At 45.2% G+C, this 13,847-nt stretch overlaps 1 protein-coding gene across 1 annotated transcript; it reads left to right on the top strand.

Annotated features, from left to right (window-relative positions):
* The first annotated feature begins 9,138 nt into the window (after positions 1-9,138).
* LOC110492030 (acyl-coenzyme A diphosphatase FITM2) lies at positions 9,139-13,796 on the top strand. Its single transcript, XM_021565988.3, has 2 exons — positions 9,139-11,661; positions 12,228-13,796. The coding sequence occupies exons 1-2, from the start codon at positions 11,417-11,419 to the stop codon at positions 12,790-12,792; spliced, it is 810 nt and encodes a 269-aa protein (XP_021421663.1). The 5' UTR covers positions 9,139-11,416; the 3' UTR covers positions 12,793-13,796.
* The last annotated feature ends 51 nt before the right edge of the window (positions 13,797-13,847 follow it).

The raw sequence follows: 13,847 nt of genomic DNA, 5'->3' as shown, positions 1-13,847 counted from the left end.
GTGTTGCGGGCATATTCAACCCACACTAGTTACTGGCTCCAGGTAGTGGGTTTTGGCGCAGACCAGGCAGCGACTCGTTATCTCCAGGTCTTGGTTGGCTCCCTCCGACTGGCCGTTGGACTGGCGTTGGAACCCGGGAGACAGGCTGGCCGAGGCCCCAATGAGTGTGCAGAACGCCTTCTAGAACCGGGACGAGAACTGAGGACCCCGGTTGGAGACCATGTCCACTGGGAGTCCATGGATCTGGAAGACGTGATGCACCACAAGCTGGGCTGTCTCTTTGGGTAGCTTGGGGAGAGGAATGAAGTGGGCTGCTTTGGAAAACCGGTCCACTGCTGTCAGGATGGCGGTGTTGCCATCAGACGGGGGAAGGCCCCTGAAACCAGGGACGGTGAAGAACAGGCAGAGGTTGAAGGAGACCAGCCGGAGCTTGCCGGGGAGTTGTTCTGCACACAGATCATGCATGTGGCGACGAACGCAGAGACATCAGGAAACATGGTAGGCCACCAAAAGCGTGGTCGCACAAAGGCCAGGGTCTGATGGGAGCCTGGGTGGCAGGCCAGCTTGGAGGAGTGGGCCCACTCCAGGACCGAGGAGCGGACAGTGTCAGGAACAAACATCTGGTTATCTGAGCCTCCCCCTGGGGTTCGGCTGGGAATGCTGCACCTCACGAACATGCTTCTCTATTCCCTGCTTAGTGCCGTCGCAAGGATGGTCTCGGGTTCCGGGGGCGTAGCGTGGGGCTATAGTGACATGACAGCACATCTGGTTTGACATTCTTGGATCCCGGTCAGAATGAGAGGGAGAAGTTGAACAGGGTGAAAAGCAGGGCCCACCTAGCTTGCCTGGAATTGAGATGCTTGGCAGTGCGGAGATATTCCAGGTTCTTGTGGTCTGTCCACACAATGAACAGATGTTCCGCCCCCTCCAGCCAGTGCCTCCACTCCTCCAATGCCATCTTCACCGTGAGAAGCTCACAATTCCCCACATTGAAGTTCCTCTCCATGGCAGTGAGGCGATGGGAGAAGAAGGTGCAGGTATGTCATTTGAGGTCCAGTGCAAAACTCTGGGACAGGACAGCCCCCATTCTGACATCCGAAGTATCGGCCTCCACCACAAACTGGCGGGACGGGTCAGGATGAACCAAGATGGGAGCTGTGGTGAAACGGTGTTTGAGATCCCGGAACGCCTGGTCAGCACCTGGGGACCACGTGAGCGGAACCTTGGGAGAGGTGAGTGTAGACGGGGGAAGCCAGGGTGCTGTAACTCCAATCCACCACTGCTCTCACCTTCCCGGGATCCACCTGTACACTCCCTGCAGTGATGGTGTAACCCAGGAAGGGGATGGTGGACCGATGGAATTCACACTTCTCTGCATCACAAAAAGCTGGTTCTCCGGGAGGCATTGGAGAACCTGTCGGACGTGGAGCACGTGTTCTTGGTGGAACGGGAGATAACGACGATGTTGTCGAGGTACGTCATTCAGCAGAGCCTGAAACCCAGCAGCGTTGGTAAGGCCAAATGGCATGACCAGATACTCGTAGTGACCACTGGCCATGTTGAAAGCAGTCTTCCACTCGTCCCCTTTCCGTATCCGCACCAGGTGGTAGGCGTTCCCGTAGGTCCAGCTTGGAGAACACGGTGGCCACCTGGAGAGGCTCGAAGTCCGGTGAGATGAGTGGTAGTGGGTAGTGGTTCTTCACCGTGATGTCGTTGAGGCCCCGGGAGTCGATGCACGGTACAGGGTTTTGTTCTTATTCTGCACAAATAAGAACTCTGCGCTGGCAGGGTAGACAGAAGGATGGACGAACCCTGCAGCTAGGGAGTCCTCAATGTAGGTCTCCATAGCCTTGGTCTCTGGACCCGACAGAGAGTACAGTCGTCCCCGGGGCGGAGTGGTGCCTGGGAGAAGGTCAATCCCGCAGTCATAGGGTTGATGCGGCGCAAACGAAGTGGCCCGGGCCTTACTGAACACCTCCCGGAAGTCCTGGCACTCCGCGGGAATGGCGGAGAGGTCCGGGTCAACTTCCGAGCCCCCAGGAAGACATCTGGGGGCAGGCTGTGCTGACTTCAGGCCATGAGCGTGGCAGAACGGCTCCAGCCCACGATGGCACCAGCAGACCAGTCAATAAGGGGATTGTGTTGCTGGAGCCAAGAAAATACTGTGGGAACCTGAGGAGACTTAATAAGCAGGAATTGGATCGTCTCGCTGTGGTTCCCTGATACACGTAGTTTGATGGGGGTGGTATTGTGGGTGACCCAGCCTATAGTGCGCCCGTCCAGTGCTCTAACGTCCATGGGAATGGAGAGGGGCTGAGTAGGGATGCCCAGCTCGGACTCCAGGGTAGCATCCATTAAGCTCTCATCGGCCCTAGTGTTGATGAGTTCCTGTTAGAGATTTCTACTGGTTCACCCAGAGCAAGATGGCATGGAAAGGGGTATAAGTAATGGGAGAAGAAAAGTTATCTGAATGGCCCACCAGATTACTCGCTCCTATCGGTGAGCCTGGTCATTTAGTGGACAGGTGTACACAAAATGACCAGTAGTCCCGCAATACAGGCAACTCTTCGTGTGAAGCCTGTATAGCCGTTCGGCTGGGGACAGCCTCGCTCTGCCTAGTTGCATCGGCTTAGGAAGAGGTGAATTGGCAGACTTCGGAGACTCTCGGGGGAACTCGGGTAGCCTCGGGTTCTCTCGGCAACGAAGCAGTTGGGGACTTTCGGGATGTCTCGGAGGTGAGGTGGAAGCCCTGGGCGAGGAGTGAAATCGAACCTCCTCTCCTTCCTTCGCGCCCATAGTCGCCCATCGATCCAAATGGTTAAGGCAATGAGCAGGTCAAGATCCGTTGGTAGATCCCGGGCTGCAAGCTCGTCTTTTACTTCCTCCAATACTCTGTGCAGGAACGTGTCGAACAGCGCTTCCGTGTTCCAGGCACTCAACGTGCAGAAATCCACTGAATAGTCTGCCACACTGCAGGAGTCTTGCCGACGCTGGAGTCACTTCCGGGCAGCCGGAGACAAGCACAATGACAGGTGAAACAGATCACGGTGTGATACCAACGATACTGTAGAAGCCGCCTGCTCTTGCTTGGCAAACATATGGATCCATCCAACATGTGTTAACTCTGGCTGCTCACCAATCCAGAAAATGTTACATTGACAAATGATCCGAAATGACTTAACTAAACCCAAGCCAGGTATCAGTATCACCTTTATCATTCTGCTAAGGACACAGAGTTTGGCTGAAAAGTTTAGACTACAATGGCCTCTGAACAACTGCAAAGTAGGCGTTGTAAAGGTGGCAGGTAGCTTAGCAGTTAAGAGCATTGAGCCAGTAACCGGAATGTTGCTGGTTCGAATCCATGAACTGACTAGGTGAAAAATCTGTTGATGCAAGACACTTAACCCTAATTTCTCCTGTAAATCGTTCTGGATCAAAGCTTCTGCTAAATGTAAAGTAGGTTAATCTCACTGTTAAACAGCAATCTCAATCTCTGCTGTAGTGCTTGTCAAATAAATAAAAAATTCTCACATGCGCCAAATTCAACGGGTGTAGATTTTAAAGTGAAATGCTTACTTACGAACCCTTTCCCAAGAATACAGAGTTAAAAAGTAAAAGTTTTAAAACAATAAAAAAGGAAATAGTACTGTAACACAATAAAATATACAATAACGAGATTTCCGGTACTGACTCAATGTGCAGGGGTACGATGTAATTGAGGTCATTTGTACATGTAGGTTGGAGTAAAAGTGACGAGGATAGATAATAAACAGAGTAGCAGCAGCGTATTTAAAGAGTGTGTGTGTGTGTGTGTTGGAGTGTCATTGTAGTATGTGTTAGTGTGCTGGTAGAGTCCAGTGAAATTTGACTCAAGATTACAATTGGACGTCCAAATGTAACTAGCATATTTCCTCCAAACTGTGCTTGCCTCTGCCAGACATGATTGAAATCTGTAACCATTTCATTTAAAACACCAATATTTCATCTCAACCCAGCCCAGCCTGTATAGTCTGGCATGGATTCTTGAGGCTTGAAAGTGATTTTAAGAACAACAGCCAAACACAAGACATGATGGGGGAATTTCTAAGAGAAGCTTGCTCGCCAAGTCAAAGTGCATCAAGCTACATTGAAGTATAGCCTAATTCTGAACTCTAAAGTTGAATATCCCTCATGCTTAGATTGTCATCTATGGGCCATGTGATTATGTAGCCTGCCCTGGACCCATACTGTATCCCATACTGTTATGTACCCCAATCAACCCAATATGCCAATATTACACAATAAAACAACTTATTATGCTGTAACAAATGTAGCAGATTTATTACATTAGCAAACAAAAAAAACAAAATTTTGTTCAGATAGTTTTACTTAAAAATTGTACTGCATTATACTGGTAACAACTACAAGTGACTAAACTGTTAGCGCTAAAGCCATATATGGGACCATATCTATGTTCCCTCAGCCCTATATTCCCTCAGTTCCCACAGCCCTATGTTTCCTCAGCCCTATGTTCCTTCAAAAACCCACAGCCCCATATTCCCTTAGCCCTATGTTCCCTCACCCCATGTTCCCTCTGCCTAATGTTCCCCGCGCCCTATGTTTCCTCAGTTCTATCTTCTAAACCAGGGGTCGGCAACCGCAATGAGAGGAAGAACCTTTTTTTAAATTATCTTAATATCTAGTACTTTTGGAGCTACACGGGGGGGACATTATAGACAAAAACTTGATATTATTTGGATATTTTTCTCATTTTTGATGTAAACAGGTATTTTGATCCACTGTTGCATGAACAAATAAATAAGGACCATTTGGTACAGGAAAAACATCCTTGCATGTTTTCTGATGCTTCCTCTGATCATATCTGAACTCCTCTTTCCTTATTAATCTTATCCTGATTTAGATTATGTTTGTATTGCAAAGTGGACAGATGTGCTCACTGGTGGCTTCTGCAGTGACTTTAGGGTTCATATAGACATTGGCCAGTCAAATTCAAGGACTTTAAAATCATTTTTCAAGTACTTAATTATTATTTTCAAAGGCCTACATTTTATAGTAAATTGTTGTAATATACAGTGCATTCAGACCCCTTGACTTTTTCCACATTTTGTTACATTACAACCTTATTCTAAAATGGATTACAGTTTTTTTTCCCTCATCAATCTACACACAATACCTCATAATGACAAAGCAAAAATAGTTCTTTAGAAATGTTTGCGGAAATATCACATTCACATAAGTATTCAGACACTCAGTACTTTGTTGAAGCACCTTTTGGCAGCAATTACAGCCTTGAGTCTTTGTGGGTATGATGCTGCAAGCTTGGCACAACTGTATTTGGGAAGTTTTTCCCAATCTTCTCTGCAGGTCCTCTCAATCTCTGTCAGGTTGGATGGAGAGTGCTGCTGCACAGCTATTTTCAGGTCTCTCCAGAGATGTTCGATCGGGTTCAAGTCAGGGCTCTGGCTGGGCCCCTCAAGGACATTCAGAGACTTGTCCCGAAGCCACTCCTGCATTATCTTGGTGGTGGGTTTAGGGTTGTTGTCCTGTTGGAAGGTGATCCTTCGCCCTGGTCTGAGCTCCTGAGCGCTCTGGAGCAGGTTTTCATCAAGGATCTCTCTGTACTTTGCTCTGTTCATCTTTCCCACAATCCTGACTAGTCTCCAATCCCTGCCACTGACAAACATCCCCTCAGCATGATGCATGCTTCACTGTAGGGATGGTGCCAGGTTTCCTCCAGACATGACGCTTGACATTCAGGTCAAAGAGTTCAATCTTGTCCTTCTGGAAGGTTCTCCCATCCCCACAGAGGAACTCTGGAGCTCTGTCAGAGTGACCATCGGGTTCTTGCTCACCTCCCTGATCAAGGCCCTTCCCCCCCGATTTCTCAGTTTAGCCGGGCGGCCACATGTTAGATATTGCTGCACTGTCGAACTAGAAGCACAAGCATTTCACGACACTCTTAATAACATCTGCTAACCATGTGTATGTGACCAATAAAATTGGATTTGATTTGAAGTCAACGGTGATTTGTCAGAACCTGAGAGTACCCTTTTGGACATCAATGTTGAATTCAAGAGTGATCTGTCAGAACCCGAGAGTATCTATTTGGACGGCAACATTCCACAAGAGAAAAGTGATCGAACTGGGTAGGTACCTCTTTGGTTGGCATACAAATCTGAGCACTTGCATATCTCTTAGGGGTTGAGATTGAAAATGTAAGTGACATCGCACTAACACGTAAGAATTATACTATTCTGTGAATGGAACTCAATATGGGGTCATTCAGAGTGAAAATTGAACTATTCTTGTCATTAGGTTTGTGGCGGTCTAATTGTGCACTTATTTCAGTGATGGGATTGTGAAGACGAGGATCCCGAGGCACAGCCTGGCTCCTCTACCATGGAAGTGAATGGAACTGGGTAAGGTGTTATTCAGAGGGAAAAATGTATCTATTCTTCTGTTAGGAGTGTGTATCGGAGGCGAAGTCAGGTGCAGGAGAGCAGAGTGTAGTGAAAATGACAACACAAAAGGTCAAAATGACAACACAAAATAACAAAGTGTGCCCAAAACACAGAACATAGACAAAAAGTAATGCGGGTAACAATACCCACAATATCAAAATACACGTGATGGAGAACAGAGGAATAAATACATATGAATTGATTGGGGAATGAAAACCAGGTGTGCAGGGAACAAGACAAAACAAATGGATACATGAAAAATGGAGCGGCGATGGCTTGAAAGCCAGTGGCGTCGAACGCCGCCTGAACAAGGAGAGGAGCCGACTTCGGCGGAAGTAGTGACATCTTCTCATTACAGATAGGCAAACTTTTGATATTTTTCCAGTGATATAAAGACAGAGAATGAAGTCCAGGATACTGAGGCCCAGTCCCGCTCCTCTACAATGTCAGCGAACTGGAAATGCTCCTCGCACGCGCATCACACACAAACCTCACCACCACACAGACCAGGCTTGTTGTCCCGGAACCCAAGGACTCCTCTCAGGCCAGGTCTCTCTCTCCATAGAAAAGCAGAATACATTCCTGTTCTCCCCATCATACCAGCCAACTAGGCATGACACAAGACCCCTGAGATGGATGTAGTTGTTTGGGACTATGACGGGAGCGAATCAAACCCGGGATGTCTTGATGACAATTCAGATTATTGTGTGTCCTCTGATGATGAGTCAGATGAACTGGACTCGATCATCTCGTAATACATTTTCTGTTTTTGAGGATATAACATATGCCTGGTCCTGTTTATGTTTGTGCTGTATAGATAACTCCTATGGTTGTTGCCATGCCACATTTGGTATGACAATGACTATAGGAGTTGGCAAGACAACACAAACGGATCTGGGACCAGGCTAATAGCTTTGTGTTCTTTTGTGCTGGGGATTGCCTGCATGCAGCTCATGATAGTTATAGGAGTGATGGGGGGTTGTATGTGGAGAACTAGAATGAATCTGAATATCTTCTTTATATGTCAAATAAAAGGCATCTCTCTTCGGTGGGTTGATACTAAAAAACAAATTATAATTATAATAGTTCTTTACCACACAGGCTAGACTCGCGTGCGAAAAGGAAAAGAGTTCCAGCCGAGTCTCCCCATAGCTCCAGCAGAGGCAAGGCTACACCGAACAGTGCAGTTGCAGCATGTATGGAAGACAGAAAAGGACAGTGATGTGGTTCCCAAACAATTGAGGTTCTTTCAGCCAGGCAGCCTGGGGTGCAGCTGAACCCTAGCATCACTTATGGACTTATGCAAGCTGTTCTTCAGTGAACAGACCATGAGGGTCCTGTGTGAAAACGTTTGCTGCACTGAAAGTAAAGGGGCTGAATAATTTTGCACGCCCAATTTTTCAGTTTTTGATTTGTTAAAAAAGTTTGAAATATCCAATAAATGTCGTTCCACTTCATGATTGTGTCCCAGTTGTTGTTGATTCTTCACAAAAAAATACAGTTTTATATCTTTATGTTTGAAGCCTGAAATGTGGCAAAAGGTCGCAAAGTTCAAGGGGGCCGAATACTTTCGCAAGGCACTGTATGTGTTTGGCCTGGTATGGTTCTCAATCGGAGGCAGGTGTCGTTCGTTGATTCTCAGAGACATACTTAGGTAGCCTGTTTTCCCCATTTGAGTTGTGGGTGATTGTTTTCTGTCTCTGTGTCTTCACCAGACAGAACTGTTTTGTTTTCGTTTGTTCTCCTTGTTATTTTGTGTTCAGTGTTAATAAACATCAACATGGACACTTACCACGCTGCATATTGGTCCGATCCTTCATACTCCTCGTCAGAGGAAGACGACTCTCGTTACACGGGCATTACTTTTCCAGAGATGTATAAACTCATAGGGCTTCTGTTCTACATGTCCATGGTCAAGTTGAAACGGATGAGAGACTACTGGAAAGTGAACAGCATTTTCTCCCTCTTCCTTTGATTGATTGATAAATATATTTGATTGATATCAGCAGATTCATTAAATGAAAGATGTACAGCATTGATTGTTCCTTTATATGGGTGTGTGAACTGCTCCTATTGTTAAACCAATATCAATGAATTGGAAATGGTGACCACTCAGAGAAATACATTGATATTATTACTAACTGTTCCAAACTGAATATCCCTCATGCTTAGACTGACACCTAGAGGCCATGGGATGCTCTGTAAATGATGGTTGATAAAACCACAGAAGCCATAATGAGCTCAGGGGTGATTAGCTTTTGCCCTGATAGATTTGAGAGGGTGGACGCATCGGCGGAAATGGAGTCCCTAGAGAAAGCAAGAACAAGGTTCAGGAGTACTGCAGTATTATCATAAGTAGACGTATACTTGGAAAACAGGAGGAATGGAGGGAGAAAGAGGGAGAGGAGGTCTAAGAGAAAGAGGAAGAAGAGGGTGAGTTTGAGTCTGATAGAAATGGTGGGAAAAAGGGAGATGGTTTGTTAAAGACGAATGGTAGAAAGTGTAAGCAGAGGGAGCTGAAGACAGGAGGAGAAATGGAAGTGAAGTATCAGAGGTGGTAGGTGTGGTGAAGTTATTGGAGTCTATGACAGTAGGAGTGAAGTTTATGGAAAAAGTGGGCTCTTGTCCTTTGGCTGATCCATTTGTGGTTTCACGGTGGGTGAAAAAAAGAGTTGGGTAATGTGGAATTGGTGAGGGTAACCAGAAGTGGTCTATTGATAATTGTTTGTGTTTCTGTTGGTCAGAGGGAGAACGTGCTCGGAATAAAACAAATGGGAGCAAGAAAAGTGAATTGTTTCGCTCCCAAGAAAAGGGCACCAATGAAAAAAGTCATAACTGGGGTAGCAGTAAATATAAAAGTTGACCAGCTAAGGGGAAGGATCCAAGTGTATTTGATGTTCGATGCGACGCAGACAGGGTGGCGAGAGTGGGGAAATAATTATTGTCTGTTCTATAGAGTTTTGAAGATGAGTCTTTGCCCGACAAAGTGAAGTTAGGATATATAAGTTATCCTGTACGAGATTATGTGCTGAATGCCTTGAGAGACTAGTCAAGGAGCATATCACCTCCACCCTACCTGACACACTAGACCCACTCCAATTTGCTTACTGCCCCAATAGGTTCACTGACGATGCAATCGCCATCACACTGCACACTGCCCTTTCCCATCTGGACAAGAGGAATACCTATGTAAGAATGCTGTGCATTGACTACAGCTCTGCATTTAATACCATAGTACCCTCTAAACTTGTCATTAAGCTCGAGACCCTGGGTCTCGACCCCACCCTGTGCAACTGGGTCCTGGACTTTCTGATGAGCCGCCCCCAGGTGGTGAAGGTAGGAAACATCTCCCCTTCGCTGATCCTCAACACTGGGGCTCCCTGTTCTCCTACTCCCTGTTCAACCATGACTGCGTGGCCATGCACGCTTCCAACTCAATCATCAAGTTTGCAGATGACACTACAGTGGTACGCTTGATTACCAACAACAACGAGACGGCCTACAGAGAGGAGGTGAAGGCCCTCGGAGTGTGGTGTCTCACTCAACGTCAACAAAACAAAGGAGATGATCGTGGACTTCAGGAAACAGCAGAGGGAGCACCCTCCCATCCACATCAACTGAACAGTAGTGGAGAAGGTGAAAAGTTTTAAGTTCCTCGGCGTACACATCACGGACAAACTGAAATGGTCCACCCCCACAGACAGCGTGGTGAAGGAGGCTGAAGAAATGTGGTTTGTCACCGAAAACACTCACAAACTTTTACAGATGCACAATCGAGAGCATCCTGTCAGGCTGTATCACCGCCTGGTACAGCAACTGTTCCGCCCACAACCGCAAGGCTCTCCAGAGGGTAGTGCGGTCTGCAGAACGCATCACCGAGGGCAAAGCAACCTGCCCTCCAGGACACCTACATTACCTGATGTCACAGGAAGGCCAAAAAGATCATCAAGGACAACAACCACCCAAGCCACTGCCTGTTCACCCCGCTATCATCCAGAAAGCAGGGTCAGTACAGGTGCATATAAGCTGGGACCAAGAGACTGAAAAACAGCTTCTATCGCAAGGCCATCAGCCTGTTAAACAGCCATCACTAACATAGAGAGGCTGCTGTCAACATACAGACTCAAATCTCTTGCCACTATAATAAATGGACTTAATAAAGGTATCACTAGTCACCTTCAATAACGCCACTTTAAAAATATTTACATATCCTACATTACTCATCTCATATGTACAGTATATACTATTCTATACCATCTACAGCATCTTGCCTATGCTGCACAGCCATCGCTTATCCATATATTTATATGTACATATTCTTATTCATCCCTTACATTTGTGTGTATAAGTTAGATGTTGTGAATTTGTTACATTACTTGTTAGATATTACTGCATTGTCGGAACTAGAAGCACAAGCATTTTTCTACCCTCCATGAACATCTGCTAACCATGTGTATGTAACCAATAACATTTGATTTGATTTGAGGGTGGTGTTATTTGTATTTTATATCATTTTGAGATTAGTGAGTGTAGCGTTAGAAGGGTATTTATTTAGTACAATTTTATTTTTCAAGCAAAGTATAAGGGAGTTGTACTGCAGTCCAGTAGGTGGCGGTAATGCAACAAATTGGATGCCGTTCAACTGCCGTTGAACCTCATAGAAGAAGAAGAAGAAGCTTTTGCCCTTGTCTTGTAACTTTGAAACAGTACTCTGAACATGCGATGTATGAAAAATTACAAAAAAGTAACTTGTTCCCCCTCCCACCATTCTCCATTAGTCATTAAACGTCACGTGTACCATAATGAAAACAATTAAACGTATTTAATGTCGTTGCTTGCCAATTCCCAAGATATTAATCAAATGATCTACTCATTCAAATCAATGTATACTTTTGGAGAAATGTCTGAAATGCTGAAACGCAACGCTCATAGAGTTCATTGTCTAGAGAGGGCTGATGTCACGGTGTACCATACCAATCCCCTCATTCATTAGACCGCCATCAGCCATTCTCGTTCCAAGTGGCAACATGGTAGACGTGGATATCATCGTGAACAAGTTTGTGGCACTTTGGAGGATACCGTTTGTCCGTCTTAAATTGCCGTGGACTTTCTTGGTTCTTTCCATGGTGGGATCCCTTGTCAAGTCGACACAGCTCGTCCCGGAGACATATTTTAGCAACAGCAGAAATGTTCTCAATATGTAAGTAGAGTCAGCTAACGCTACCGGTTAGCAAACTATAGAAAGAAAGCTCGCTAGCTAGGTAACGTTAGCTTGCGAAGTGTCAAACCCTTGCGAGCACAGCCACGACTAGGGCCAAACGCCAGTGTTATTCAGTTAAACAGGCGAGTTAGCTAACTATATCCCCAGTTCGTATTTTCGTATTTATTTAACGTTACAATGCAAGGAGGAGCAACATAGAGGTTAGCTAACTACAACCACTTACCAAATTCCTCTTACCCCATTCATAAACACTAACGTTAAATACTTTTAGCGATAGCTATAGTATAGTATCTACTGACATGGGGAATTTTGTTAATAGTCCCGATGCCTACACTTAACATTAACAGTAACTGGCTTTTTTATTTGAAGGGGCATATCAACACAGGTTTAGAAAGCAATGATTATTGGAGTTTACACGGAGCCAAATGTGGGCGAATGTAATGGGTGAAAACCCTACATACGGCTAGACACAAGTTTGCCTGTGTAGTCTGATTATCAACGGTCTGTGCTACTTCTTACATGACCACTTCCTATATCCCTTTCAGGTATTTTGTCAAAGTGTCCTGGGGCTGGACTTTATTGCTGTTGACCCCATTCATCTTCCTCATATACTACAAAGACAGCTTGACCTTTGCCCTCCGGCGAATGAGCTCATTGGTGGTGGCCACAGCCATTTGGTACACCTTCACCGAGACCTTCTTCTACATTGAAGATGCCACAGGTACATGCCACAGGGATCAAGTCCCTCATAAAGAATTCACCACAAAGTGGAGATGCAGGAATGCTGGGGGTCAATGGGACGGCTATGACATCTCAGGACACTCGTTCATTCTCTCGTACTCTGCACTTATCATTGCTGAAGAAATGGCACCTATGGCTACCATGGAGAGGAATCGGAACATTGTTCTTGATCTGTTATATGTGTCCCTTAATGGAATAGTATTCATCTGGATATGGATGTTTATGTGTACCTCTGTGTATTTTCATAATTTCTGGCAGAACGGTCTCGGGACTGTTTTTGGAATTCTGGCATGGTTTGTCACGTATCGGGTATGGTATCCAAAGCCCTTATCGCCTGGTCTTCCACTTAAGCCCACAAAGCAGAGTTGACTCGCTTAAAATCAGCACTACTTAGTACTAGGCTAAACATCCTACTCGCACTCCTGTGTGGCTCTGCAACGTTTGGCACCTTCAAAACATTACATTTAAAAACATTGACATTCTTCTGAGGGTCAGTGTTGACCGTTGTTGTTGCTATTTAAAGTTGTCTTTCCTTCAGAAGGGTAATTTTGGACAGGGGTCCGGGGTTGGTTTGCATGCAGCCCCTACTCCCTATGTGGCCGTAGGCAGCTGGTGTTCTTAAAATGACTCTGAAGTAATCTGAGATCATTGCAGTGCATGGCGTTGACGTCTCGGTCCAGGCCTATCAGCTAGCTAGTCTTCTCCAGAGTTGGGGTCCATACCATTACTTCCTGAATTGAAAAAGGAATTCACCCAAACCTGAAGAAAATAATAATAATTCACCCCACTCTGGTGGTCACGGTGTAATTTTTTGTTTTACGATTTTGGCTTCAAATGTTTTATTAGTGTGGAAATATTTATTGTAGAGAAATGTATAAAGTAGCTTAATTTGTTTATCAATGGCAAATGTAGTGAACACTACATTTACAACGAGATACTATAAGGCTGATCTGTAAGCTATTTTGAAGGTAAGGTATTGTGGTTTGCCTACAAAATTATTGTAACACACAACCCTCCAAATAAAAATGAGATCAGTTCTGGAGCTAGTTGTACAGATTGCCAGATGTCTCAAATGTCCAGCAGCTCTCAATCAGCATTGCTTTATTCATAAGGCCGAAATACAGTCAGCCAAAATTGTAGCCTAGCTATTTCATTTTGTTATACAAATCATTAAGGACAACACACAATTCTTTCCAGAACCAAAGGATTCTAATCATATTAATGCTACTACTAGCTATAGGTGCATTTGTTTATTCTCAGCACTACCTAGGGACATTGAATATTGAGTATGATATACAAGTACATTTATTGTGAATTTAATTGTATTTTAAGTAGATTGCATGACTGTGCACTCAAATAAACTTCTTAACAATAAGGATATTGTCTGTTTTGTTTGTGAGAAAAAAATATGATAAAATAATAGA

The sequence above is a fragment of the Oncorhynchus mykiss genome, chromosome 16, assembly GCF_057628025.1.
Source record: "Oncorhynchus mykiss isolate SJ-2025 chromosome 16, ASM5762802v1, whole genome shotgun sequence".
Lineage (NCBI taxonomy): Eukaryota > Metazoa > Chordata > Actinopteri > Salmoniformes > Salmonidae > Oncorhynchus > Oncorhynchus mykiss.
This window is presented reverse-complemented; position numbering and strand designations above follow the sequence as displayed.